Genomic DNA, 27,881 nt, shown 5'->3' with positions numbered 1-27,881 from the left:
ATTTCATCCCTTCATTTGGGTAATTAATTTTTTTTTGTCACCCTTTCTACCCCCTCCCCCCTCTCCCTCTCTCTCCCTCCACCCTCGTGCAGCTGTGTCTTATCTCTGAGAGGCCAAGCTTCTGATCCGAGTCTTCGTGCCAAAGTTACAAATTACAAAAGGAGGCAGAACATTGGAGCGAATTCAAAGGAATTTGGGAGGGTTTTTGTCACTTCACAAAAGAGGGAAGACAAATTGGAGAAAAAAATGACTTTGTTTGGTATCTAGACTGGGTGCCATCAGTTGGTGTACATCAAAGTTGCTACTAATTAGCCCCATCTGAACTCAAAGTTGTTTTGTACGTCTCTGGCTAAGATCTATTTAATCACCTAGACAGCCATTATAAATTGTCTTTGCAGCAGATCGAGAAGCAGCCCCTTCTGAGCTACTTTATTAGTTCAAATCATTTTAAGTTTTCAGAGGGCAAGGAAGTCACCGACTGAGTTTTTTTTTAGGTTTCTGTCTTCCCTGTTCTCTTTAATTTGTATAAATAAAAACGGTCAGTCTTGTGACTCTTTCACGTCCTCCTTGGAGTGAATTGATGCTTCCACGGTCTCCCAAAGCCCAGAAGACTCTGATATGTCTTGCCAGTGAATTCTGAATAGCAGGATCATATAAACAATTTGCATAAAGTTAATAGACATAAGCTCCATCCCTTTCAGCGGTAATGTTACCTCATGACTGTCTTTCCTTCTAACTGGGCCCTGAATTGGAAAAGTGGGTGCGTCGCTCCCAGTGTGAATTAGACCAAAAGCATTAGCTTGCAAAATATATCCCAATGAGCTAATGATCCTGACACCCAAACAATAGCTGCTTTAGAAGAAGGCACACACAGCAGACTCTGTTTTTCTATCTCATATTTTTAATGACAAAATGTTTGTCAGAAACAAATGGATTTATTTTTCTCAATCCAGGGAATAATATGGGGAGCTTATGCAGTTCCGGTCCCCTGGGCTTCAGACAACTAACAAAACACATTTTACTTCTGCTCTGCTGCCCAGCTACAATGCTTTTCACATACAGGAGGACGAGTGTGAGCCTCCAGCAAATGGATGAAGTAGTACGGCTCTCTCTCTTTCACAGAACCACTTCATAGAAAGAGTCGCATGAAACCACTGACATTGATGATGTCCGAAATGGTAATTTTTGAAAGATGTAAATCATGTAGTGTCACATTTTAAAAATTCTGACTGCTTTAAGAAAATGTGACAACTACCAACTTCTAAGCTTTGTCATTGTCTGTGACCTGCAACATTAACAGTACAAATCAATAAAAAAAAAAATTAAAAAATAGAAAGTACTGACGGAGTATATCACTTTAAAAACGCAAGAGAGAAAATGACATGTTAGCTATCATTAAATCATTCCTAAGCTGGAAAACTCTCCAGTATGTACATTTTTTTTTTCACTGCGCTTTGCACACAGTCCCCCACAGTCCTTGGACAGCTGCTCCTACTTATATAGTGTACCCACTCTTTCTCCAAACCACTCTCAATTAGCTCCTCTCCTAAATAACCACTCTTTTCACTTGCAGTTTCCGGCTACACATGCATCGCCTTTCATCAAGCCATCCCATCCATCTCAAAAACACCCTCACAAAAGGACTACACTCTTGTTTGTGTGTCCAAAAACAAGAGGCACACTGAGGCACTTCCTATTCACAATCAGGTCATTTGCATGAAGGTCCTCTTCCCATTTAGTGACTCCGAACGGCTCTGCCAACACAGAAAGCATGAGAGGCTCAAGTGTTGAGGCAGTTATTCTTTCATCCTGCGTGTTGAAGCCCCCTATAGTTTATCCTTATCATGAGATGTACAATATCTGAGAACATACTGCTAATACCATCTGCACTTCCAGGAAATAAACATGCAAATAGATGAGGTAAAACAGGTGGCTGTGACCAACCAAGTCAGACAGCTCCAATTAATCTGAAAAAAAAAAGCTTGTTGTCCTTACACAAAAACTTCTAATTTGATGAATCGCATTTTGCAGGGTTGCTGGGGATTTGTGAGGGTGTGTTTATGTTATGCTCTTCCTTGATTCTCCTTTCCTTCTCTTTTGGACTTTCTGATCACATGTTGCTCGACACAGACAGAGAAGAAGCTCCTTTCCATGCTGGGAGAGATAATTGACTTCTGTTCCATGCATGCCACAATCAAGACAGAAGACCACAGCATATTACGAACATGTGCTGTGTACAAAATAACGTCAAAGTCAGCACACTGCTTGATTTATTTATTTTTGATTTTTAATGATTTATGCTTCCTAATGCATTTGCCAGTTACTATATTAAGCGTGGTTGGAATGTTTGAATAACAGACTTCGACATAAAGTTTGGCTTCAAACCTGGACACACACAATGAACCGATTTAATGTGTGTGTTTTTCTTTGTAGAGAGAAAATTTATGAAAATAATAGCTTTGGATGTTTGTTGGAACAGTTGATATGGGCAACTGAACACTGAGCAGGATCCTTCTTGTACCAACAGGCGTTGAGCAATAAAATGAAGAATGTGGATGCCTTACTCGGGGTTCAAGGATAATCTTTCTTGAATGTTTCATAATTCATCATTAAATCAAAGACACGTACGATTTTTATGTGTGGAAATGTATTTTCATCTGTGTCAAACTGAACATGATTGATTTTAAATGCCTCCAGTTGGAGTTATATTTATCTATTTGAGAAGAAAATAAATGTCAGAATGAGAATATGTGCTGCATATGTTATGTTAAGTTATTGTAACTAAGTAAATATGCACAAGTATTTACAGCTGTGTTTGATCCATCTGAGTTGCACCTCTACTGCAATAAAATAAGTTAAGACTGATACAAATACCACAGACTAAACAGCACTAATCATCAAAGTGCAAGTCTACATCAGTCTCTGATTTTCTTAAGTGTTGTTGTTATTGTGCAAAAGTTATTCTACATTCAAACCATATTAAGTAAAATGCAAACCAAAAGATCAACTGGCCTCTACAGTCTGTAAACCTCACATGACATGAATATGATATTTTAGATTAACGTTGAATAAACGGCAACAACATGAATGTAGCAAACAAAAACAAAAAAAAACTGGTAATAACTTCAAATACAGCACCAAAGTGAACTGCCTGGAGATAATTTAGCCCCATTCACACAGAATAGATGAAAAGATTAATTTGATATTTTGTGTAATGTGCTTATTCAGTTTAAAATAATTGATATCAATATCATATGCGTCGAATGTTCAGCTAGAGCTGGGAGGCAAAAGGTTAGCTTAGTGTAAAAGACTGGAAGTACTGTAAAGGGAAATCTTGACTCTCTTAAAATAAAAAAAACCACCTATGAAGTTGAACAATGAACACACTTCTGACAAATCTGTGTCCACGTTGTAAAAGCAATAAATTATGATTTTTACGGAGAGTTAAATGTGTTAACAACATCATGGCACACTGACTGTCTGCAGTCTTCTTGTTGACTTTCTGTAGATTCTGCAACACATTTTTATCGTTTTCAATCCATTCAATTATGACACTTTACTTAGGATACTTACTTGCCACAGGTGACAGACTGGTTCAACTTCAATGAACTGTACTGTACTTGCTGCAGTTGTGCACTGTGTACAACAATGGATACAGTCAGGGTGCATTTTGCAAAAAAGGTGGCCTAAAAAATGTGGCTAAACGTTAGCTTGGTTTATAACTTTTCTCAGCTTTCTAATCATCTGACTTTTTGCCCTGTTCAATTTTGTTGTATCATCTTGTTCCCACCTCTCAGCAATAACCATAGTGAGCCCAATGTTATCATAACTGACATAAATTGTATTGTAATTCCTAAAATAAACCTTAACCCTAAAATAACATCCAAGTTGTAATAAACTGAAATGATCATTCTTGTTGTGGCAGAAGAGAGCTAATCTAGCCAGGAACAAAATTCCCCTATTGCCATAATGAGAACAAGCAATTGTGAGCCATCAGACCTAAGTTAGATTTGTGTCAAGTGGAAAAATAAAGTCTGGCAAAGTTTCAGGACAGAGCATTATTAGTCTAAAAATGTAAAGCTGGAGTGCGGAACTTGAACATATAAATCATGTCACAGTATACAGAGTTTTTAAATCTGGTGTCTGGGGAGACATTCCCGGGCTGGCCGAATGAATGCTCACTGGGCATGTTTTTTCTATGGTCTTTTTTTTTTTTTTAGCCATATGTTACCTTGATTATGTGTAAAATAATTAAATTATTTGTCTCTTCTCAACTCCAAATCTTATCGAACAGAATGGATCATATTCAGATAGTGAGGTGAGTCATTTCGTCAGATTTGTTAAATTTTAAACAATTTGTCCACTATTTTAGAGACCCAAAATTAGCTACAAAATAGGCAAATATGACGTAAGTACATGTTGACGGGGTTTTTGTATTTTTCTTCACTGGCAGAAGGGGGAGACAAAAGTTCCGCACTGCAGGTTCAACTTTAGTTTATTTTCGCCATGAACTGTCAAACTGAGTCAAATGGGAGTTTATTATTCATGAGTTGTATCTTAATATAAAATAGAAGTGTAGCACTCAACAACATGTTCAGCACAGTTTTAGTGTTAATGTTTAATGAATTGAGGAAGGATCTCTGTGAGCTCTTGTTCCTGTTTCTTATTGCAAAACCACCCAAATTGATATTGAAAATGACTGCAAACAAACTTTGCTACAGTAAAATAGAGCCGAGGTTTTTGAATGTGAAACACACTGCAATGATGTCTTTTGATGTCAACAAACCAGTACCCATGAAACCTTCTTTTTCTTTCTTTTTTTTTTTTTTTAAAGAAAAGGTGTTTTAGGGATTTGGGGGGGGGGGGGGGGTCATCCTGTAATAGACACATCTTCAGAGTTTCTAAAAAGTATTTTTCTTTACACTTAGTACAAAAAAGACATCTCTACCCGTTAGTGCTTTGTTTTAAGATACTATAACATAAATAGACAATTTATTTTCAGTGTTCAGAACAAGACAGTTCCAGTGTGACTGGAAAACTAACATACTCCACCATATTCCAGTTGGCAGCAGAGGGTTTAACAGAGTTCTCCACTCAGATTTTGGCGCACCCCAACGCACTGTACTTACAAAATGTTCTTCATTTCTACAGACCTCCGACATAAGTCCCCGACAAACTGGGGGGTTCATTCATGTCAGGATTCACTTATGCTCCTCTTTTAGTGAAAATACGACACAAGAGTTTTTAATCAAAGACTTGACAGATCTCTCTGTCACCTTTCATGAGCTGCTGTCGTTTTGATGAACTCCCATGTTACTGTGAGTTCCTCTCCATCCAAGTGTCTTGTGAATTGAATTACAAATCCCAGAGTGCAAAGCACAGTTCCCACTGATGGCCTCATTCTTTACCTGTAGTCTCGACCTTACTGTGGATACATCAGTACATGAGCACAATCTCTATGGGACAGTGAAGTTGAGGGGTATTACCTACTGATATTTAGCATTTACTTTCTGGAAAGCAATTAGATAGAATCTGCTGTGCAAAACGATGCCATGAAGAGCTGATAGTGTAAATTCCATTTCTTTATTTTCAAAATCTCTCGCTGGTCGAAGACACACTTTTATCTCGCTCTCTCGGGTCTTCCTCATTCAGCTAGTCCTTCGCGCCTCACTTCCTGGCACATAGTTTCTTGGGTCCTTATTTGCAGGTAAACACCTCCGTCCTCTCACTGCACGTGTTGCATTTGACGAAGCAGCACCATTGGAACTTACAATTGCACTGCCACACTTTGGTGTACTGGTGTGTATTGTAGCCCCGACCGCAGCACATGAGGTCGCAGCCGTCTGTATGTGGTGAGGTGCGGTTGCACAGGCGTCCCTGTGTGCCCACGCTCCCTGTGGCTGCGTCCTCCTCGCAGTAGTTGGGCGACCTCTCAATGTAAACGAGGTCCGTCTCCATGGGCTTGCGGTAGCCCTGAGTCTGCTTTACCTTGAGGTGGGTTGGCTGGCGCAGTCGGCTAGCCCGGACTACCTCCACGTGCACAGCTTCGTTGTACTTGTCCTTGAGTACGTAGCCAATCTCGCGGAACTTTGGAAGAGTAGTCCAACAGGTCTTGGTGGTGCAGGAGCCTGAGACGCCGTGGCACTTGCACTCCAGCTTCATCCTTTCTTCTAAAACCTGGGGAGTGACAGAGACAACAAAACAGCTGTAGAACTGAAAAAAAATATATAGACATGCAACTCGACTTACAATTTCAAATAATAAAAAAAATGGATAACCAAAGGAACATCCCTATGAGCTGCTTTATTGTGTTCTGTGCTTTATTGTACAGCAATAGAGGCATAAATATGAAGACAGATGTCCCAAAATGGGGACAAATAAAGCCTACAATCAGCATGGCCAAACCAAATTTGAGGTAAGAAAGGAAATACTGTAGGTCATCTTTCAGTTGCTGACATGAAAAAAGCCACCTAACATGTCTAGACTTTTAAAAATCAATCCAAATACAATCTGGGCTGGTCATCTGAACCAGGCCTATAGCAGAGCGCTATCAGAGAGTGGTGGACCTCCATTTGTCGTGCTTCCACATAGGAAACGTTGTTACCACAGCAACCCATGCAGATAGGCTGGTGATGTCTGGACATGATTCGACCAAAGCAAACGATCTGATTTGATTGTGGTCAGAACACAGCCTAAATAACAGCCACACTATTCTCTTTATGCACAAAGCCACTTACAATTTTCTTAATAAAAACATCTTAGTGTTACATTATGTACTCTTTTTTTTCTGAACAATGACGGTGTATTTTTCACGCAAGCAATGTACCTAAATAACTTGGTTTACGAATGAATAATAGGATTTAGGCAGTTGCTGACTTTGCTTTTATTTTTATATTTGATATTTTTAAAGTGCTTTGTCAAAACTGTGATGGAAAAGGGGCATTTCCAATCTCCACTGATGCTTTTAGTAGGTGGTGATTGTGCTGATGACTCACTGCCGCAGGCACTTAAATTTGACGGTCAAACATTACTAATCTAGCTGATCTCTGTGAAGGAAATAAAGCCAAAGAGATCTGAACTTTCAGTCCGGGGTGACATGCAGTTGCATGTCCTGAGGGAGGGAAAATTGTGCTTACTGGTAATATCCATCCTGTAATTCTGTCTACCTTCCCTAAACCACATCAAAGATGGAGCAAAATAAACATGGATCTCATACAGCTATCAATCATCCTGGAGGATCTGAATCTAGATTTTTGTGTCAGTAAATGTGTTGCACATGCAGTTTAAGACAAACTCAATTCATTGTTTGCAGCTGGAGAAGACACTCAAGGTTTGTATGACTCCTTTAACAAGACTGTGATAAATAAAAAAGCCTTGTTGCCATATGGTATAGAAAAGGGTTTTGATATTATTACCACACATTGTGATATGATGATGTCCATTTTTTTTTCCACCCTTGCTCGGGGTTGGTATTCATTTTTCTTTGAGGTTATCTCCAACATATGGTACACAGGGCAGAGACTCTTCTCTTTACTCTCTAATCCTGGGACATATGTGAAATATTGTACGCTATTGTCAGTATTTAAGTGTCAATCCGTTGCCCCTTGAGACAAACAAACTGAAAAACCTCAAAATAAAGACTGTACCCTCTTGAGTTTCTTCTGAACGGTTCCCAAGGGCAAAGGAACAGAGGAAAGAGGGGGTGGAGTTCGAATGGGTCCTATTAACACATCTCTAATAGTCCTGACATGACTCTTTTAACCCAATTAAGAGCCCCTGACTTGCTTGAACAAAGTGCGTCTTTTTGTTGTGTAAGATGTTGGTTGGTTGGTTGTGCAGCTTTTTCCTGGCATCCCACTTTGCCAGCAGCATAAGTCATTACTTTTATCAGACATTTATGAAACGTACACAAGTGATGTTGAATATTTCTGTCTGTCTTGTCCATGCACTCATGTGGTCACAGTTTCCCAATTTGAGGACATTTGATTGAAAAAACATGAGCTCCCCCGACTACATAAAAGCCGGGGTCAGCTGTCAATCTGCCCTCGGATGTTGATTCAAAATGAGGATTTCCAAAAATGCACAGCGCAAAAACCACAAGGAATGCCTGGCAGCAGGGGTCTGACAGATGCATGGAAACATTTACTTAAACTGTGTCCATCAAAGCCTCTGATCTGTTAGTGATTAGTCCAATATGACCAAATTCCCTTCTAAAGATCACTCAACACACACACACACACACACACACACACACACACACACACACACACACACACACACACACACACACACACACACATTAAAGGGATGTGCTGATTCGCTCGTTCTTTTATATTTGGTTTGGTCACAGAATTGTAATTATAGTCTTCTGTTTTAATGAGGGTTCTTATCAGTGATTAGAAAACAAAATCTCAGCTGGATCCCAGTCAACGGACAATTTCTTCCCTCATCAGAATCTGGATCATTTTTATCAGCTTTCCTTGAATATGTTGGCGCCAGGGGCCGAATGGTAACAAAAAGCAGGCTGGGAATTTCCTATTGGGTGTCTCCAATTTGACACCATATCCATATCTGAATTGAAACAACATGTTTGTCGATCAACAAATCATTCGTTCAAAAGAAAACGCTGTCTGTCCTTTTGTATTGTTTGTGTTGGGCCAAAATGTAAAACAACTAATTTTCCAGGTTTGTGTAAAGTAAGCCAACGTTCCATCTGAATTCATGTAATCACCACCTGACATCTAATTTCACTTAATAGTCTGCTCTATATAATCAGAATTATAACATTTATTGCAAAACGTTGAATATGGTTTACACGTGTCTCCACTGAGGTCCCTGCAAAGACTTCTTCAAAACTTTCCCTGAAAATCTCAGGTTCATTTAGACTGCCAGGTATTAGCATCAAATATTGTATTCATTGAATTCACGACGAATATTCCAACCCTGATATAAGCAAATCCTATAAGGTTAAACGTCATACTTAACATTATTTTTATTTCTAGCAATGCAACAATAAATAACTTGAATGAAGTCCAACCTAATCGTATGGATGGTGTCTTGTGCTCTAATTTACTTCAGTTACAACATTTGCACACTGAGTCGGGCTAGTTAAACCTGCAACCAAAGCAGCTGCAACTAATATGATCCACTGAATATCTGTATAATGGCTACATAATACAAAGGTTGCGGGAAAAATAAACACCAGTCCTCACAGGAGTGTCTAATTTGGGAAAGTCCCAACCTTCCCAATAGCTAGTCTGTGCCTGATTGATAAGGAAATGCTCTCTTAGACAAAATTCTGTCATAGTTTATGTGCAAGTTTGATTCTTGCATCGTGTGGTAGCATCTACTGTATGTTTTTTTAGAATAAATTAAGCCCAGCAGACAGGGGGAGAGTTTGTTGCATTAAAGCAATAGTGTACTCTGGGGCCTTTGTAAATGACATGTGTAACTGATTAAATGATCAACAATGTCTCTCATCCTGATAAAATCTATTTGCTTTACTTAAGTTGGAGTCATACCTATATTCCCCAGATTTATATGGCAATAATGGGAACATGACAAAGGGTCCTATGTTCCTTCCCTCTACACAATACATACCTATTAAAAGATGTTCCCATTCACAGTGTTTGCTTGATATGGAATGGGCTATTGTTTAGGGTTAAGGTTAAACTGTGGAACATTACTATGCTCCTCTTCAGTGTATGCTTAACCATGTATATGGCATGTGTCTCCATTGACCAAATCACATATGGCAAGACTGGATACATCTTGGTTTTCTTGGACCTCAAGCAAATCAACGTCTCCCGTTCAGTCCAGACCGTAATGCTCCTGATGCTGTGTGCACCTTAGAAGTTTAGGTACAACTTAATGGGAAGCTAGCTAACAATAATCCACAAACTACCACGAACACATAGATCAGTCACATTAATGTACTTTGAGTGAGACTAAAAATGTTGTGCTCGAGATAGTCTGAAGAATCAGATTTCCATCCATCTTGAATGTTTCTTAGATATATTTATACTAAAACATACAGCTTCAGCAATATCTTATCCAATTTGCCCAGAACCCATGAGGTAACTGTGTCCATGGTCAAACAAACTACTCGGTGAAGGCTGAGACATCTGTATCTACAATATATTCAAACAGTCGAAGGCTGATTTTGGCGCTCCTTCTGTCTCATCAAAAATAATCTGACTTTTGCGCATCCTCCATGAATCTGAGTTTCGGAGCTCTTGAGTGAGAGCAGGAACAGTGCCAAATCCAACCCTGACAGTCCAACATGCCAGCACCCTCGCATGCAGTGTACACCCTATCAGTCTGCTGTGTTAACATCGGCATTGTCGGCCTACTTTCACACCCTGAATAGGCACAGTCAAAGGGCAGTGACATGTTTTGGTATTGTGCAGACAACTGCAATAATATCCTGTTCCTGACTTTACACTTCATAATTCCATGAAAGGAACTGGAAAGGGGGAATGGCAGTCCTCCATCTGGCAACCACTGGGCTCCATTTTCCCAGTGGACACAATAAAGCCCAAGTTATTAATTAGATCCATTTGTCAACCAAACATCCTCTCATCTTTTATTTACCTCTCACACACACACTCTCTATTTTTCCTCCCTGATTGTTCTGAGATGACTAATAGCAAACAAACATGTCCATGATGAAGTTTGCCAACCCACTCTCAGAAATAAAAGACTCCCTCCTCGAATGGAAATAAATGCCAATAACTGTCTGAAGCAAAGTCGGCTGCTGAAAGGCTGACTGACTGAGTGATCAATCAATCAACACGTTGATCAATAGCAGTGCTCTGTCACATGATTGTGTGACTCTTGGCTCTTTATCTGGGACTGTTTGCTTCTTTCCATAGAAAGACATTAACACACCCATCTGCATCCATGTATGGACACGCATGTTTGGTCACATATATCAATTCATAAAAATGATTTTCATCTTTAGAGGAAGGCTTTATGATATTTATTATTAATGAGTCAATTTCTAACATCTTTTGTTTTTAATCAAAACATATTTTGCTGAGTTTCTTGCTCTGCCTGACTATTTTTTTGGAACGCCACTGCATTTCTAGATCTAATTTGATAAATACAACCAACCTGATAGGATGGTAATGATGGCCATGAGAACTAAATACAAACTGACCTTTCATTTTATAACACTGTTTCTTGATCCAAGTTAAAAAGACTTGCTGTTGCTCTGGTAAACCATGAGTATCTAACATGTCTTTTTTACCTTTCTGCCTGCCTCATTGTTATGCAAGTTCATCAGGCGACGAGGAGTCTTCCTAATCTCACGGGCGTCCACGAAGCGGCGAGAGAACTCAATGCCGTACTTGATGTCAGCCGAGCAGCCTCCCCATTTCCAGCCTTCCTCCTGATTGTAATACCCCTGCTTCTCCCGGTCGCAGCCGCACTGGCTCAGGTTGCCCTGGCTGCATGCTGCTGTGATGGCGTGGGCCACCCCTGCCGCTGTGATGGCGTAGGTGAAAGCTGCTTCCCGACTGCCTGAAAGAGAGAAAAGAAATGGTTTTGAAAAATACCAGAATTAGATGAGATCAACAAGTTGCAGATGACCTACCGTTAACTGTAATACTTTAACTCTTTATATAAGAAAATACAAAACAGGATTCATTCTCACATTAAATAGAGGAGTACCCTACATAAGCATTACAGATTCCTGTAAGCATATGTCAGACAAAAATGACAGATGATACATTTATATTTTGCAAATCCTAAAACTAAATATTTTTAGAATATCAACTCAAAGTATCCCCGAAAGACAGAGCAATGTCCAATACAACAAACTACCAGCTGGATATTTCAGTCACAATATTTTACAGTTCAGAAAATGATATCTTCATAAACAGTGCAGATATTCAAAGTCTGTTCCATCGTGTTGATAAGCCAATTTCCCCTCCCTCTCCTAAACAGCTTCCATCCTGCACCTTGGTAGGAATGTGGTCCTATTTCCAACCACAAAGTCCTTGGGCCCAGCCTGCCAGAGTGCAGTGTGTTGGAATTCCAGTGTGGGGAGAGCTGGTCGAGGTGCTGTCCAAAGTGCTGAATTCCTCTACAGGAGCACCTTGTACAGCTGCCCACACTGCACACATCTGGGGTCTGCAGGTCTGTCTGCCTCGCTGACACACCGATCGCTGACAAGAGAGGAAACACTCTGGGGTGCCGAAACCAGCTGGTACCAGGACAGCACAAACTATGATCAGAAGTGGGGTATATTTTACCCGTGTACTGTGATATACTTGTTTATTTCAGTGTGGAATTCTTGTAAATGCAATCCAATCGAACTTAGCTTGTTTTTTTTGTGGTTTTTTTAGACCAACAGTCCAAAGATGTTTATTTGGCAAAACTACAAAATGGACCAAAGCTGTAAGCCCTTACAGTTAAAAGCTGAAATCAGCAACCGTTTGACATTTCTCCTTCATAATTGAGCTATATATTGATTAATTTTCTGCTGATTAATCGTTTCAGCTCTAAAATAAGTCATGCTCTTGTGATGGAATCATGTTATCACGTAACAGTTACTTGGAATATCAGATGAGGAGGGAGAAGGTACACATTTAGCCAAAAGGGTGATGACGATAACCGTGCCATACAATTCCTTTCACTTCCTAAATATCTCAGTCCTCTGCAGTTCTCCTAATGGCTAGAGAGGGATCTGACTTAAAAGGCATCTCCTGGCCTAAAGACGGCTGTGGGTTATTACAACCCTGGTCTCCCTTCAAGTGGCAGTAATCTGGAAGGGGCCGAGCATCAGAAACAAGGCTAACCGCAGAGTGTTTCAAGGGGCCTTTCAGCTTTTGGAGAGGAATGTTTTATAAGTCTTTTGATGCGTGTTGTGTAATGTACTCAGTTGCAATTATTGGAATCTCTCTAGGTAAAATGTGTTTTTTTCTGCACTTCAGAGAGCCAAAAGCTCCTTTATCGTTTCTTCAGTGGTTTGCAGCAGACGGACGGTTTAGAAGCTCTTCAGATCAGTTTGGCAACAAACATCACTGTATTTGTTCAGATTGTAACAACTACTTTTTCTGGATATTGTGACTCTGTCAATACAAACTGCTAGATATGAGTGTGAAACGCCAAATATATATTAAATTGTGTGTGCTCAGACTGATTTACTTGGAATGTTTGGGGGGGGGGTATCAATGGTATTGGACTTTAAGTGAATATACAAAACCTTTCCAGTGCAAAGGGGACCGAAAACCATTTTAAATATGGTAAAACACCAAAAGAAGACTAAACTGTCAGATATAGCAAGTGTTCAGTAGTCACAATAAATAAGGAGTCAGATCTTGCAGACAGTCTCGTTCACCAAAAACACCAAAAGTAATATCCTGAAATGAGCAAATGGATGAAATGTTTTCTACCATGAAGTGGAAATTATAAGGAAACCAAACATAAATGCTTCAGATATGACAGAAGACAATTCAGTTTGGCATGTGTTAGTTTGCCTGACCAAATAAACTTTCAAAAATTTCAAAAGTTACTTGATGTAAAATATTTGCTTATTTTACCTCATTTATGAGCCTGTACAGTGCGGTTAGATGGAACCAAGACCACAAGTGCTAGCTGCAGCCTAGCCTTGCCATGAGTCCTTTGACTAAAACTGAAAAGTAAAATGTACTTGTCTGCTGGAGTTTGTAGTGCCTATGTGCACTAATTTGCAAGCAACTTTTTCATTTAAAAAGATATATACTGCTATATATACTGCATGTATGCAGCCATTTGCAGCGGTTTTCCACTTCATTTCCTCTCCCTTCGTCAGAGGGACTTTTTACACCTCATATTCTAGTCCCAGGGGCATTTTCTGAACTCTCAAAGATGTTTTCACCCAAAGCCACTGTTAATTTCCTATCCTGGCACTGGTACTGCAGAGCTAATACCATGGCCACAGGTTTGCCCGGTGGGGACTGACTCACAACCACTTGCTACTTTGGTTAGCAGCAGAGCTCTGCCCCATCAGCTTGTGGTAACATTCTGCTGCCCCCACCTCACACACATGCACAAATATAGGCGCACAACTGTAATTCATTCACACACATAAAACACACACACAAACATTCAGTGACCGGCCACATAATAAAAATACACACTCACGCTGCCCTCCACCCTCACACACATACACTGTTAGAAACACATTTGCACATGGGCGCACAAACAGAGCGTCACTGTAATGTTTAAAACAGGATAAAAGCAGTTTCCAGAGAAAGGGTGGTTCCCTGAGCCGTACATGCATGCCCATTTCTGGGCCCATTGACTTGTGCTGTTCATGGGGAAAATGATGATGATGACGGGGCTTGTACTGGTTGTCACCCCCTGCTGGGTCTGGCACTGCCAAGGCTTCGGCCATAATGACAGCCAATTACACAAGTCATGGAACTGTGGCAATCAAGCCTCTCTGTTTTCTTTGTGCAATGAACCAACGATGATAACGGAAATCAGATTAATTTTTTTTAGCTCTTAAATACTCACATGGAGCATTTAATCTCCCACATGCTTATCCAATCCAAATCAACTCATAGGATGTGTGATGATTCTCTACGTCGAAAAACTTTTAAAAAAAAATCAGAGCTATTCACTCCAAATGGATGTTATGCTACAACCATAGTAAAACATATCCACAGGTTAAAATGTATCTATGTAAAATGCATGATAAATAGAGAATGCATTATTACTGTTGCTTTAAAGTGTCACTAATCAATCATTGAAATGTTTTGGAGAAAAAAAAATATATATATATAACCACAATCAGGAAACTCATATTTTAACAACAATGCTCAGTTGTATTGGGTAAATCCAGTGTGTGCAACATAATTTTACTCCTGCATCCTCAGGAACTAAAGACCCTGTTTCACTGAACAGATGTGCATTTGATGACATTTAGAGGAGGAAAAAGCACCCACAACAGCAGCAAAAAGTCCTGAAGAGGCTGGCCCCAGAGTCCTGACAGCCCTCCAGGAGGAACCACCCTGGGATAGCCTCGCTAGCTGCCAGTGGAAAATTGGAGTGACCAGAAAAACCTCAATGAACTTGGAAACATCCAGGAGAGAAGAATGGGGGAATATTAAACCAGATGTCTAATGGAGTTTAGTGGCAAGTGTCTGCTACACCAGCCAAGAAAGTAGGCAAGAGGAAGATCAGCTCTGCTTCACTCTAAACAGGTACAAGAGCTCATAAACAAGTAGGAAATATCCTGTTATATGTCTGTGTCAGGAGCTAAAACCAGAAATGTACTGAGAGCTACTGACGCTTTGGCCTTCACATTCACTGACCGCACCTCTTTGGACACCGGCCCCTGCTGCAATGTCCGTCATGTCCGTTGACCATCTGCCAGAACTGAGACACAAAAAGAAATCTCTGGATGTAGCGGCTCGCCGCTAAAATGGCAATCTGTGTTTAGGGACAGAGGCTCGGCACCGCCAGCCAAGATTCACATGACACAGCACGGGAGATTTACGACTGCCGATACTACACAGGCCGTGCTAGTGTAGTGCAGGCTGGCTGATGTAGTAACACTGCCGCTGACCTCAACAGGCCTCGCTTTCTTCAGATCACAAGCCGTGGTTAGGCTATGTTGCTGACAGGAGAGGAAAGGGAAAAGATATAGTGAAGGGACTTGGACTCAGACAAAGGACTGGCTGTGGAGGCCACAGCTGTGTCCAAAAACCAGCCCAAGGTCAGTTTTGTTGTGTGTCTAACCCATCATAAAATACATGTTTGCAGTATACTGAGGAAATCTGTTTCTAGCCAGACAAATGGACCAAAAAAAAGCCTTACTACAGTACATGTTTACACTTTACCTTCTACATAATACCACTTGCATTCGTGTTACTATTGTGACGAACCTAAGTTGTGCAGAGTGGCTGGTACATACTGTATGTTGTGCTTGTGAAGCCCCCCCCCCCCCCCCCCATGTTTAGAGTCTGGCACTAAAAAGCAACTGATAAAAACAAACAACTTTCTTATTTCCTCCTTCCTTCTTGGCCATAAAATCTGACCTTTCATGTTGCACAAACATATAAACAGGTGTGGAGACCAAGCAAGCTGCAGTGAAACACAGACATACAGCTGTCAGAGCACCATGGTGCAGATACGACTGGATTACTGCAAAGGTGAGGAGGACCAGATACAGTGAGAGGATAGGAGAAGACATTCAGCAGATGAAAAGGGCCAGAGAGAAGTAGTTTAGGCTGGAATACTGGTGGGGGTCTTATCAAACAACAGAAAAACACACACACATGCACACACACACACACACACACACACACACACACACACACACACACACACACACACACACACACACACACACACACACACACACAGGCAGAGTCCAGCAGTGCAGCTGAATTGCCTCTCCACACAAGATAAAGCCAGTTGGTGGTGGAGCAGCGAAGGGGAAAGCTTTTTAAAGTCCCCTCATCCCGGACATGCACTCACAGCCCGGGGACACGGGAAGGTTCGATTGCATAAGAAATGACATCTGAACAACACAGTGATACACTTGAGTTTAAAGCTTCATATCCACAAGAACATCCTGTCACAGACAAATGGCACCACAGTGAACAAAGGGAAAAGTGTCACCTGCTGGTGGCCAGGAGTCTTTACACTTACGGTGAGGATGACTGACAAACAGGACATGAAACAGTTTTGTTTTTCTAAAAGACATGGCAGTTGAGTAAGGCAATTACCAGCCAACTGGAAACGGAGATAACTGGAGTAGTCCCATGTACATCAACTTACTTGAAATAATATCCCATTGGGGACTTCCTTGGCTCGAGGATTTTAATTTTAGTGGAACTGCAGCAAGGCAGAGGAAAAAAATAGGAAACTTCCTGTCTTCATTTAGACACGCAACTTTATACAGTGAATTCATATTATGAAGCAGACAACCAAAACCCTTTTAAAAAAGTGAATCAAATGGAAATATGTTTGTTTTAAACACTGGTTGTAAGAATAAGTTAACATACACTACATTTAAAAAAAAAAAAATATTTAAAAAGTGATTTTACTACACTGATAAAGCTATGACACCAAAAACACTGGAAATAGACTCTAACCGAAGCCATGCCGGTGCAGGAAATGTGTCTCCAGGGCCCCATGGAAGGGGAAGAAAGTTGGGAGGAAAACCCCTAGCTTTGTATACCAATCACTGAACTGACTAATGCGCGCTCTACTACTGTTTTCCGTTCCGCTTTATGTACCGTTGCTATGAACATATGCTCCCAGCAAATTATAGACAAAGTTGTGGTCCGTGAGGTTTGCAGCTCGAGGAATTAGCACAGCCGTGTTCCTGTACAATAAAATAATATTGTTTTACCAGAACTAGGCTCCACATTCTCAGAGAACTCACATCATGTATCTGGGGAAGTGACACGCTTTGGCACAGCAGCTCACTGTAGGTTCCTGAAGTTTGATTCATATAATAAGGAGGGCTTAGAGCAGTAAAGCTAAAACAATTATGCAAGTGTTTAACGTTGCCGGTACGGTATTAAATGCTGAGAATTTAAGTAAGCTGCCTCCCAGGCATAGAAAATTGTTCTGGCAGAAAACATTTCAAAAGCATCCTTTTTCTTCTCTGATCTCCCCGAGGTGGAGATAAAGCTTTTTGACTGAATACCCAGACTTGCTAAAACAAGCACAAATCCTTCTTCCCACCCTTTCATCCTAATAATGACACCGAATCAGGACCTCACCTGTTCGCATCTCAAAATGTAGGCCTCTATGTGCCCTACATGGTAATCATCAGGTTCATGTGAGGACAGTGTTGAGGATTTTCCTCAATTTCAATCCCATTTGACTTTGTTTGAAACATATTTACAGAGATATATATCAATCCCACATCACATCATTGAAGATATCATTATCATCATCATCACTATAATCAGCAAGTCAAATATGCCACTGATGACACGTTTCCTTTCTCATTACAAAAGAAACTTAACATTTCCATATTTACTGATATTCATCACACCCTCAAATAAAGCCCCAGGTTTCTTCCTCTCCCTCCTACCACAGTCTCTTTGCCTCAAACCCACAAACTCTCCTTCCCTCTGTGCTCTCACCTAAGTGGGCCAGTAGCGGTGTGATTGTTGGCACATGTAAATGTCCAGTGGCGGCCCTGCATGTAGAGAATACAGTGATCGGCCTGGGATTGTGCGGAACAAAGCGCGCTGTGAGATTACAGTTGATCCTCTCGCATCCTGTTTCCTCCTGCGTCTAGCGGCACTGGCAGACACAGACAGACGCAGGCAGATCCCACCGATAGCACAGCGCTTGCAGGGAGGGGCAAACAACACACACTCACACACTCACAGGGGCCCGAGGGCCAGGAGCCCAGAACGACCCCGGGCCAAGTCAGCAGACAGACAGTGGGTGGGCAGGAGAGAGAGAGAGAGAGAGAGAGACCCCAGCTACCCGACACGCCCACACAGTCTGAGAGAGAGACAGAGCTGATGAATGAACAAGCACAGGGGCCTGGCAGTGATAGTGCTCTTTGGTTGCGTAGGACGAGAGGCCCCACCCTAGATACAGACACATGTTGTGGGCAGGGGATGTGAGGCGAAACATTGGGAGAGAAAGAGTAAGAGATGACCTTTACTGAGCCATGATGACCACAGCCCACACACTGTCGAACAACAAAGCATCAGACTCCCCTATCTGACAAAGCTAGGGGAACGATCCTACACACACACACACACACACACACACACACACACACACACATATATATATATATATATATATATATATATATATATGTATGAGTGCTCTGTTTTCTCTGGACTCACATGGAGGAGGGCAGAGAGGATTACTGCTACCCACATGATGATGGGCTGAAAAATAGACCTTTTATCTACCACCGTTCCACCATAACACAATGCACGCGTCATTTCCACGCTGTTATCCGCACGGTGTCAAGTATTTGGCTGCCTGGGAGCGAATCTGCAGTTTTGCTGGCAGTTCCCGATGCATCAGAGATATTTTATCAGCGATAGCAGCCTTGATTATACCATCGTTTTATGATAAGAGCTAATGTTTTTTTTGTATCTATACAGGATTACAGAATAGGATGAGTGATTACATACATACCTGAGACGATAACCACAATTTGCCTGAAGGGTGTAAAAACCAACAAGAAACTAATCCCATTAAGGGAGAAGCCCCGGCGGCAGTGAGATGATTAATGGTGTTTTGGGAGAGTTCAGCAGTGTCAGAGTATCCACTTGTGTGCTCTTGGAAAAACCCCAGTTTTGAAGAATTACTTTTTGGGCATAACAATCATTGCCTACTGACTAATGTCAAGCAGGGTAACGTTGCGTTTTTTTGTTGTTGTTTTTCAAGCAAGAATTTACCAGTGAAGTCTATGATATGCTTTAAAATACAAGAAGTGCATTTATAAAATCATGTCATTTCTTTTTTAGATTTTAAATAATCATGGGGTTAACGATGTCGATAGCTAAAATTACACTCCGTGACTGACTTATCTGCTTTCAAGGAAAAAATGTTTATCCTGTAGCAGATATTCAACTTAAATGTGTATTTTTACGATGGCATGATTAAGAATAAGTTAGTTGAAAATGTATATTTCATCCTGCATTTCCTCTTTGTCAAAATGAGGAAAGAAAGCATGAACAGAACCGCACAGTCATTTGACCAGACTCTCTCGTCCGTTCATTATTAGCCTTAGGCTTAATGTGATGTTGCACTTGCATTCTGTGGGGATGTCATTTCACCACAAATGACCATCAACTGATTCCGAGAAGGGGAAGGAGCTCTTACATAATTTGCAAGTATTTTTTTGTTCTCAAACCAGGAACTTGTAATGCAGTGCATGAGCGGAGAAATGCCAGACATCAGCAAATTGATGACTATTTCTAGTCTTCAACAAAAACCAAACTATTATTAATTGACTTTAACTTTTTCATTCAACCTGATTCTTTCATTTTTTTTTTATACATTTATTCTGAAACACCAAAGATCTCTCTTCGATACTGTTCTGGAAACTTTTATTGACACTACGATTCTCAAAGTCACAACTCTGTCTTATGATTTTTTAAATATGTAATAATATTAAATATATTATATATATATATATGTATATATATATATATATAATAATAATAAGTATTATTATTATTATGTCAAAAATGCACTATGCGCATATTTTCCGTGCGGAACAGAAGAAAAAGATAATATAAATAAAATCAACTGCTTCTATTGTTTCTGACACACTACAACCTTCAGACACAGAATTCAGGTTTTATAAAAGCGTATGCTATAAACCAAAAATCCCCAAACTTCTATCAACCACATCCTCTTAGCACATACTTATCCTCCTCCACTCTTTAAACTGGGAATATAAAAAACCCCTCAGCACTGAGCTATGTCTGGCTCTATCTGTCTGGAGTGACCTTTCCCCTCCTCTGAGAGAGAGCGCTGCTTGAAGGAGTCCTGCATCTCCAGCTCCTGATCAACTGCACGCCTGTTCTCCCTTCCACACAAGTGGTTTTCGAGCAACCTGCTGACTTATACATGCTTTATGTGTCTCCATGCTGCTTTGGGCCTTGTATAGCAGCCCTGTATAGTCCTGGCAGGTGGATTCACCCCACACTCAGCTTCCGAGGGGGAAATGAGGAAAGAGAGAGGAAGGGACTAGCCGGAAGGTGATACTATAAAGGAGGATGGGAGAAAAAAAAAACACACCCTCCCTTTAGCCTGAGCCTCCATATTTTACCATACGTCCATTTGTATTTGGCAACCCACTGCTTGGGGCAACAACTCTGGGTCTATCTGACAGAAACGAGTGAGAGAGACATAAAAAAAAAGAGTACATTTGAGGAAAAAGCAAATGGGAGAGAGGTATAATATAGGTCACATGGGAAAACACTTCCTAAAAGGCATCACAGCAACATTAATACATACAATGTTTTACCCTATCTAACCATGTTGATATTTTCCTTTTGAGAGAGCAGATAAATCCAAATCTTAGTTTTGGTCAACAAAATAAAAACTGAGCGGTATTCCCTCTGCAGCAAAAGGCTCACCTGCTGAAGTGCTGCATCTATTCTTGTGCAATGAGCCAGAGGCAGCGCGATTGAACTTTTGTAATGTTTCACTGCCAGCACAACAAGAAACCTCTTTCAGATGAAAAGCATGAATCAGGACGGTGACAAACTGGCTGGAAAGTCAAACAGAGAGTAACCAGAGCAGGCCGTTTTATGACAAGGAGGCCAGTGTTGGCCTTTGATGCTGAGTGTAGCCGTTGAAAGGTGTCCATTTTCAAGCTCTAATCGCTGACTTCAAGTGCATCGCAATTTTAACAGAGCTGTAATGTGTTCACAGGCAGGTCTTTTAAGTGAAGTGCATCTCTATTACAGGTGGTTAGCCAGAGGGAATGTGTGATTGCACACAGAATGAGGCTTTCCCAAGTCAAAACACGTCATTAAAAGACAAAAAGTGCAAATACACTAGAATGGAGGCACCGATAACCGAAAACTCAATCTACCACAGTTGAGAAGTATCAAAAGCAAAATAAAGCAAGCTCATACTGTATAGTTGAAGTGTGGGGCAAAGCTCAATTGCAGGATCTAAAACAAGCTATTATGTGAGATGTGTAACAAAATCCACACATCGATGCACTTCACGCGTGGGTGAACACGCTTCAAAATGCATAATAACGTGGCATCAACAAATCACAGCCATGGGATCAGTCCTGACAGGAGTATTTAAAATAAATGACTCATCAGGAAGCCAGGCCAAAGATTATGATTGAAGGGTAGACCGCATTTGCCAATCTTGTCCTGAAATCCTGCTCCTTTCCTCCTGACTCGCTGATGGATCTGCCTCTAATTTTATTATTACTTCTTAATAGACTAGCAACAAGTCACTCAATAACAGCCACTTCTGTTAGCACAGGATAATTCATTCCACATTTTTTACAGACGGAAGGTACCAACTCGTGCCAACGCTGTAGAAGGGCACAAGGGGAAGAATGCTAAATCTGCTTTTGCAGAGGAAACAGAGACGCGCTTAAATTGCCAGTTTCAAGTCTCAGTGCGAGTTTATGGTGTTGTTCTCCAATTTGTCTGTTAGAGCATAATAAGGGAGCCAACACTCTTTTTGCAAAACAGGGAAACTGTTGAGCGACAGAGCTGCCACAGTAATAGGAACGCTTACATTTTTTTACATCATCTATCCTCAAGTCTTGCACTCAGCAAAGTGTTCGGCAGCAGAGGTGTCAGCAGAAGCAATCCACTAAACTGAGTATACTTTTGTGTTTACATTAGGAGAGTGAAATAAATATCAAATGACTAATCTTTGAAAGTGAATTACCTCTGCCGAATGAAGATATCTCGAGCTCTGTAATGCTCAATAACCCGACTATTAATGTGTACTCTCTTGGAAAGCAAATGTAATACCATGGAGCAGCTCCAGAACAGAGAGGCTGCCTCCAAGAGCAGGCAGCACAGAGAGAATGCATTAGACTTGCGGTCGGCTGATCTTTAGTTCTTGAAAAAATGCCGACATCTCCTCCCTCCGGTCCAAAACTAAGACTGGATCACAGAGCAGGGGGAAAGGTTTAGTGTTCATAATTTGGGGGGATTTGAATGAAAAACTTAAATGGGAGCGGAACGTGAACAGCTTTTCCCCTGTACTTGATTATGATGATGTGGGAATTTGCAGATTCAAAGAAGGGATTGGAACATTTTGTTGAAGGGGTGTATTCCATGATTTCATATGCCATGCTAAAGAATTTCCATAATACACACAGACATGGTTAGAAAACATGGTTACATCTTCAATCATGAGCAACAAACAGTGGAAACTATCCTAACTGAGAATGTCGTATGTGTGTAAACTGATGGTAGCTTGAAATTAAGGTGTTGAGACAAAATGCAAACAACCAATTTTCCATAGTATCTAAATGGCAGGGGAGTTGTGCAGTAGCTGTGGTGTCTGTGGTCTCCCACGTTGACCTAGTGGGGCACTGCTGCACTGAACCAGCACCGTCAAATCAGTGGAGCAGAGGAGCACTTGATCTCACTGCCTCCAAAATGCAACAGCTAATCACCTAACTTTATCTAGCAGTATCGCTTGTCACAAGTGTATTCATTTTATAAAAAATAATGATGGACAGCTGCGACCCTACTCCTCATTCATAAACCCTTCTGTTCAGTTCCAGCCTGAATTCTCCCAATAACCTGGTTCCTTGTTAGCATGTAAAATATAAGAAGAAATTCAGTATCAGTAAAGTCTCCTGATTGTGATCGTAGGTTAAATCATGTTCCCTGTGACACCGAAACGTTAAGAGCACAGTGATACTCATTCATGCTTATGAGGATTCTGTGCTCCAACACAAGCCAACAGATCATCTTAGAGAGAGTCAGGTGGAAAAGCTTGTTGATCCCATCGATCGTGTCTGGTAAGCAAATATAGTGATATCAGGTGGTGCAGCTGGTACAAGGCTCATCTCAACCGGGTAGCACCTCTGTAAGATCAAGGTACAATATATACCACCCTTAAAGGTGAGAGCACCGATCCGAATAGACACGTGAGTACGTCCCCTGTGTTACTTTGGTTGTGTTAGCTTGCAGGTGAACAATGCAGATTATTATAATGGACATTTCAGGTGCTTTCATCTTTCCCTCTTCCAATACAGTAGATTCGATCATGAACATCCATATAGCAATTTGTTTAATCATCCAATTGCTCAGACCCATATATTCATGCAGTCTGGCTACGTTCCATAGGGAATCATTTTCAGCACTTGCATCCTAATGGGCATAGAACTCGGGTTAATTTGGAGCAGCCTTTAAGTGATAAGCACTGACCACCATCTGTGCCAAAACTCTACTACTGCTGCAACTACATTTAGAAAAAAAGAGCTGACTTCAACGTCATCACAATTAGCCACCAACACAGGTCACTGACTGGTCCGCCTGTCAGAGCGCCAGTGCAAACGTTAATGCCACCGGGGTTTCCAGACTATACTCACAGTTTAGAAAATGAAGCTGTGAGTGATAGTCTGGCGAAACCAGGATAAGCACAGTGGGCAAAAGAAAAAGAAAAACAGATCTTTGGGTGATCACAAAAGCTACGTAGTTACTTGGATGTCTGAATCTGTGTGATGTCACTTTAAATATTCAGTCAAGTCCTAAAGCATAGGGTTGTGATCAATTGGCAGTTATCAGCAATCCATTTTACCACATTAAAAGTGCAATATTTAATCAATCAATGAAGAAATAACAATTAAACTTCCCTTCCTCTGTAGTATTAGTGGTTCCTTCTAAATCCATGAATCCACATCCTGATCACAAAGTGCACAAGCATCTCTTTAGACAACCCAACACGACAAAGAGCCATGGGTTCCTCCAAATACGTCAGCGCTGTCAAGAGGCACAAGCGATGCAACATTTTCTCCCTGCAGCAGCTGAGTAGGAGCGGGAGAACCCGACGCTGCCATCGTTCTCAAAGGGGACAGATGTCAGAGTAAGAATTTGTTTAGAGGAGAAGAGGAGGCAAAATTTCTCAGCGTTCACAAACGATCAAGTGCAGAGATAGAGTGAGAGGATGGGGTTTCACAATACTGACATATAGACATTTTGTAGTCTACGACAGTAAATTATTAGAGCAATGTTAAGTTCTCCTGCCAGATGTGTTTTATCAAACTGTAATTTCTTAATCTGTACAAGTCAGCACTCTATTTACTGCATGTTAACTTTGTGTGTGGCTTAAATATAACAACTAAGGGGCCAATTTGTGGTGATTATCTCCTAGAACAGAAATAAGGAAAAATAAGATGAAAAATACATCTTTGTTGGCTGGTTATTATCATTATTCATTAAAATCAGAAATCAGAAAACGTCTTTGTAAATCTGTCTTGGGTACCCGAACTGAAATCGAGTTCCCTGTTGGTCTGAAGGAAGACGTCATTGTTGGGATACTTTATGGAGACAGCCCCCAAGTCCCGTCATTATTGGACAATCATGGCAGGCCGAGCAGTCATCGCTCTCTGACCATAACTGGACACCAACAGTGATGTACTCAGTGCGGGAACATGAAGCATTTGTTTGTGCAGATCTGCTATGGAAACCAAACAAAAAGAAGGAAAAGCGAGCAAGGAAATTCAAATGGCGCCAGTCAGTGACGGTCAGTGGACGAAACTCCATAGGGTTAAATGGCTTCAATCTGACAGAGCATATGCAGTAAATGTGGCTTTGCTTGTCAATCAAATACACAACATTTTTTGAAAATGGTCAGAAAGCCTTTGGAGAGCAAGAACTGTGTGCATCACAATGACTAAATGTATATTTTTTACAGTTTACTCAAGGTAAACAGTGTAATCCATTCCACAAAAATGCAGAGGAGACGCACAGATGCCTCCGATGAACCACTGCCGAATATCAAAAGGAAGTGAACAGCGGATGTTAAGTGTTGAGGAAAACAACATAAACTCCATTACAAAAGAAAGCGCCACATTCACAACAAAGAAAAAAATGCTTTTGTAGAGGGAGCTGGAGCTAATTCAGCTACTCCTTAGGAGGAGTGATTGTTAACAGAGCCCCTGGATTAAATGCACAGCCCAACCGCAACATAATGGCAACAAAGCATCTTCTAAATGAAAGGAAATGTATAAAAGTCCCTGTAAAACAAAAGCGACGCAAAAGAGATTTACAGAAAGCCAAGTTTCTCAAAGAAAAGCATCGTAAATGTAAATGTTTGCCCGCTTTAGGCCTTTTTTTTTTCATGTATGTGCACACTCTCATGAACCAGCCAGACATGGACACAACCAATTTAGCCCGATGAACAACAGATGTGTCCATCTATTTTGGTTCGACATGAGTTCTCTGCAATAACACCATTAGTTGTCTCCTCATTTGCGATATCATTTTTCAACCATACGTTTTCCCCATTAGGGCTTCAGTACTTTTCGGTAGCGATTCCATAACTTTGATGACCAGCAATGGTCAGCACGCTGCTAACTGACAGGCTCAGTGCAGAACCTACATCAACAGAAACCAGAGCGCACTGGAGAAATACAACATTGTCAATTGAAATGAGGACAACTAAGATGGGGTGGAATCAGCAGTACGTGAAATCCTCTTGAGTAATGTCAACGTGAACTGTTATACAATAGAGTCAAGAAGGGCTGTGTGTTGCTGGTTTGAGTTTTAACTGTGTGATGTGTGCAGCTTGGGTTTGGCTTGTGAAGAGCCATATTTCATGGGGTTCAGAGGGTCGGGGGCTGGTACCACATTGTTGATACTCTTCTGGTACCGTTTCATAAAACTGAGACAATAAGATGGCTCGAGACATGCGTTATGTAACTTATTTTTCCTTTTCAAATAATAAAGTCTCTGGTATTATCACTGTCAACTACATTTTCATTACCAAATGAATACCAGCAATCACAGGCTGCAGAAGAAGAGTTCTCTACCCTCTGCTTAACATCACACATACACGCAACATCCAAGCTGCAATCCCTTTGTGGAATGTGTTTTCAGTGTTCAGCTATTCATGTAAAGATCTGCTGTGAGAGCTGCACACACAAACACACACTTCTGAAATCTATCACTGATCTCACTAACAAGCAATGTCCTTCTTCCTTACAAAACAACAAATGTATTGCTTATTTTATATTTTAAACTCTATTTGTGTTTAATTTTATGCATTTCATCTGTTCTCATGCATCTAATCTCTTCTTATGCATCTAATTTATTTTCTATATTTTTAAATGTTCCTTTATATCTGTTTTTATGTCAAACACTGCATTTAATTATCTTCCTGTAAAGCACTTGGTGCTGCATTTCTTGTATGAAAGGTGCGATACAAATTTAGATTATTATTATTATTATTATTAATAAAATATTCCTACCCTTGACCCCATCAACCTTGATATTCCCCTAAATTAGCCCCTAAGTAGCTTCAACATAACAAAAACATGATTCCATACTGTAGAATGTCTCAGGTGATTTCTATTACAGTGTTAGTTTATGGCAATGAAGCAGTATATTTCTCAAAGTGTGGCTGTATTCATAATTAAAGCTGCAACACCAAATGTATAATCATTATCAGTGAATGCACCTTTAATTGTGATTGACATTTTTGATATTTTGGGAAGCTTTGGGGTCTTCATTGACAAATAAAATAACATTACAGGAGTAAATAAAGCTTAAAAGCAGCAAACTGCCAGAGGACCCCGCAGCCAGAGGCTCTTAACACTCAGGACATTCAGTGCGTTGCTATTTGCAGCTGTAATTAAAATGTATTTGGAGTTTAGGTTTCTAATGTTTGAGCTTCTAATGTAGAATTTCAGTTAAGCTGTACCATGTATTATTGAGTATTTTTGTTGCTTCTTTTTGTGTAAAAATCTACGCAAATATGCACATTTTAATATCTTGACTATTTCAGTATATGTCTTGCTCACATGAAGCTGTGTTTATTTAAATGATCACAATCTAACTGACGGAAATATGGGGATACAGGCCTCGCCTCGAATCTGGCCTCGTCCAAGAGTTTTATCAAAACTCTGCAGCATATATTTGGTATTACCTACCCACTAGAATCGCATGCAGGTTAGAAGAAGTAAACCCTAAACTAAAGCGGAAAACTAACCTTACAATGTGCATAAACCTTAATTCAACCCCAGTTCCAATGGTTTGAAACTGAAAGAAACTTGCTCATTAAAGAAGCAAGTAGTGGCAAAAATTACATCACTTTGCATAAAATACACAGCTCCAACAGCAAAACCTCGAAAAGGTGGTTCTCACGTGGACAGCCATGCAGCAGCACAGCAATACAGACACAAGCGCACACTGTGTCCTTTCCCTTTTGTGAAAGAAACC

The 27,881-nt window shown here is 40.6% G+C and overlaps 1 protein-coding gene across 2 annotated transcripts in view; it reads right to left on the bottom strand.

Moving 5' to 3' along the window:
- Nucleotides 1–892: 892 nt before the first annotated feature.
- Nucleotides 893–27,881, bottom strand: part of wnt7bb (wingless-type MMTV integration site family, member 7Bb) — a 34,781-nt gene continuing 7,792 nt past the window's right edge. For both annotated transcript variants that reach the window (XM_069695294.1, XM_069695293.1), the window contains exons 3-4: nt 11,252–11,523; nt 893–6,177 (exon numbers count right to left, since the gene is read on the bottom strand). In XM_069695294.1, the coding sequence (XP_069551395.1) occupies nt 5,698–6,177; nt 11,252–11,523 (752 nt within the window). In that variant the 3' untranslated portion in view covers nt 893–5,697. The remainder of the gene's footprint in view (nt 6,178–11,251; nt 11,524–27,881) is intronic.

The sequence above is a fragment of the Brachyistius frenatus genome, unplaced genomic scaffold (genome assembly GCF_029030835.1).
Source record: "Brachyistius frenatus isolate BFR_SWC_R1_liver_20210118 unplaced genomic scaffold, ASM2903083v1 Contig_19, whole genome shotgun sequence".
Classification (NCBI taxonomy): domain Eukaryota; kingdom Metazoa; phylum Chordata; class Actinopteri; family Embiotocidae; genus Brachyistius; species Brachyistius frenatus.
This window is presented reverse-complemented; position numbering and strand designations above follow the sequence as displayed.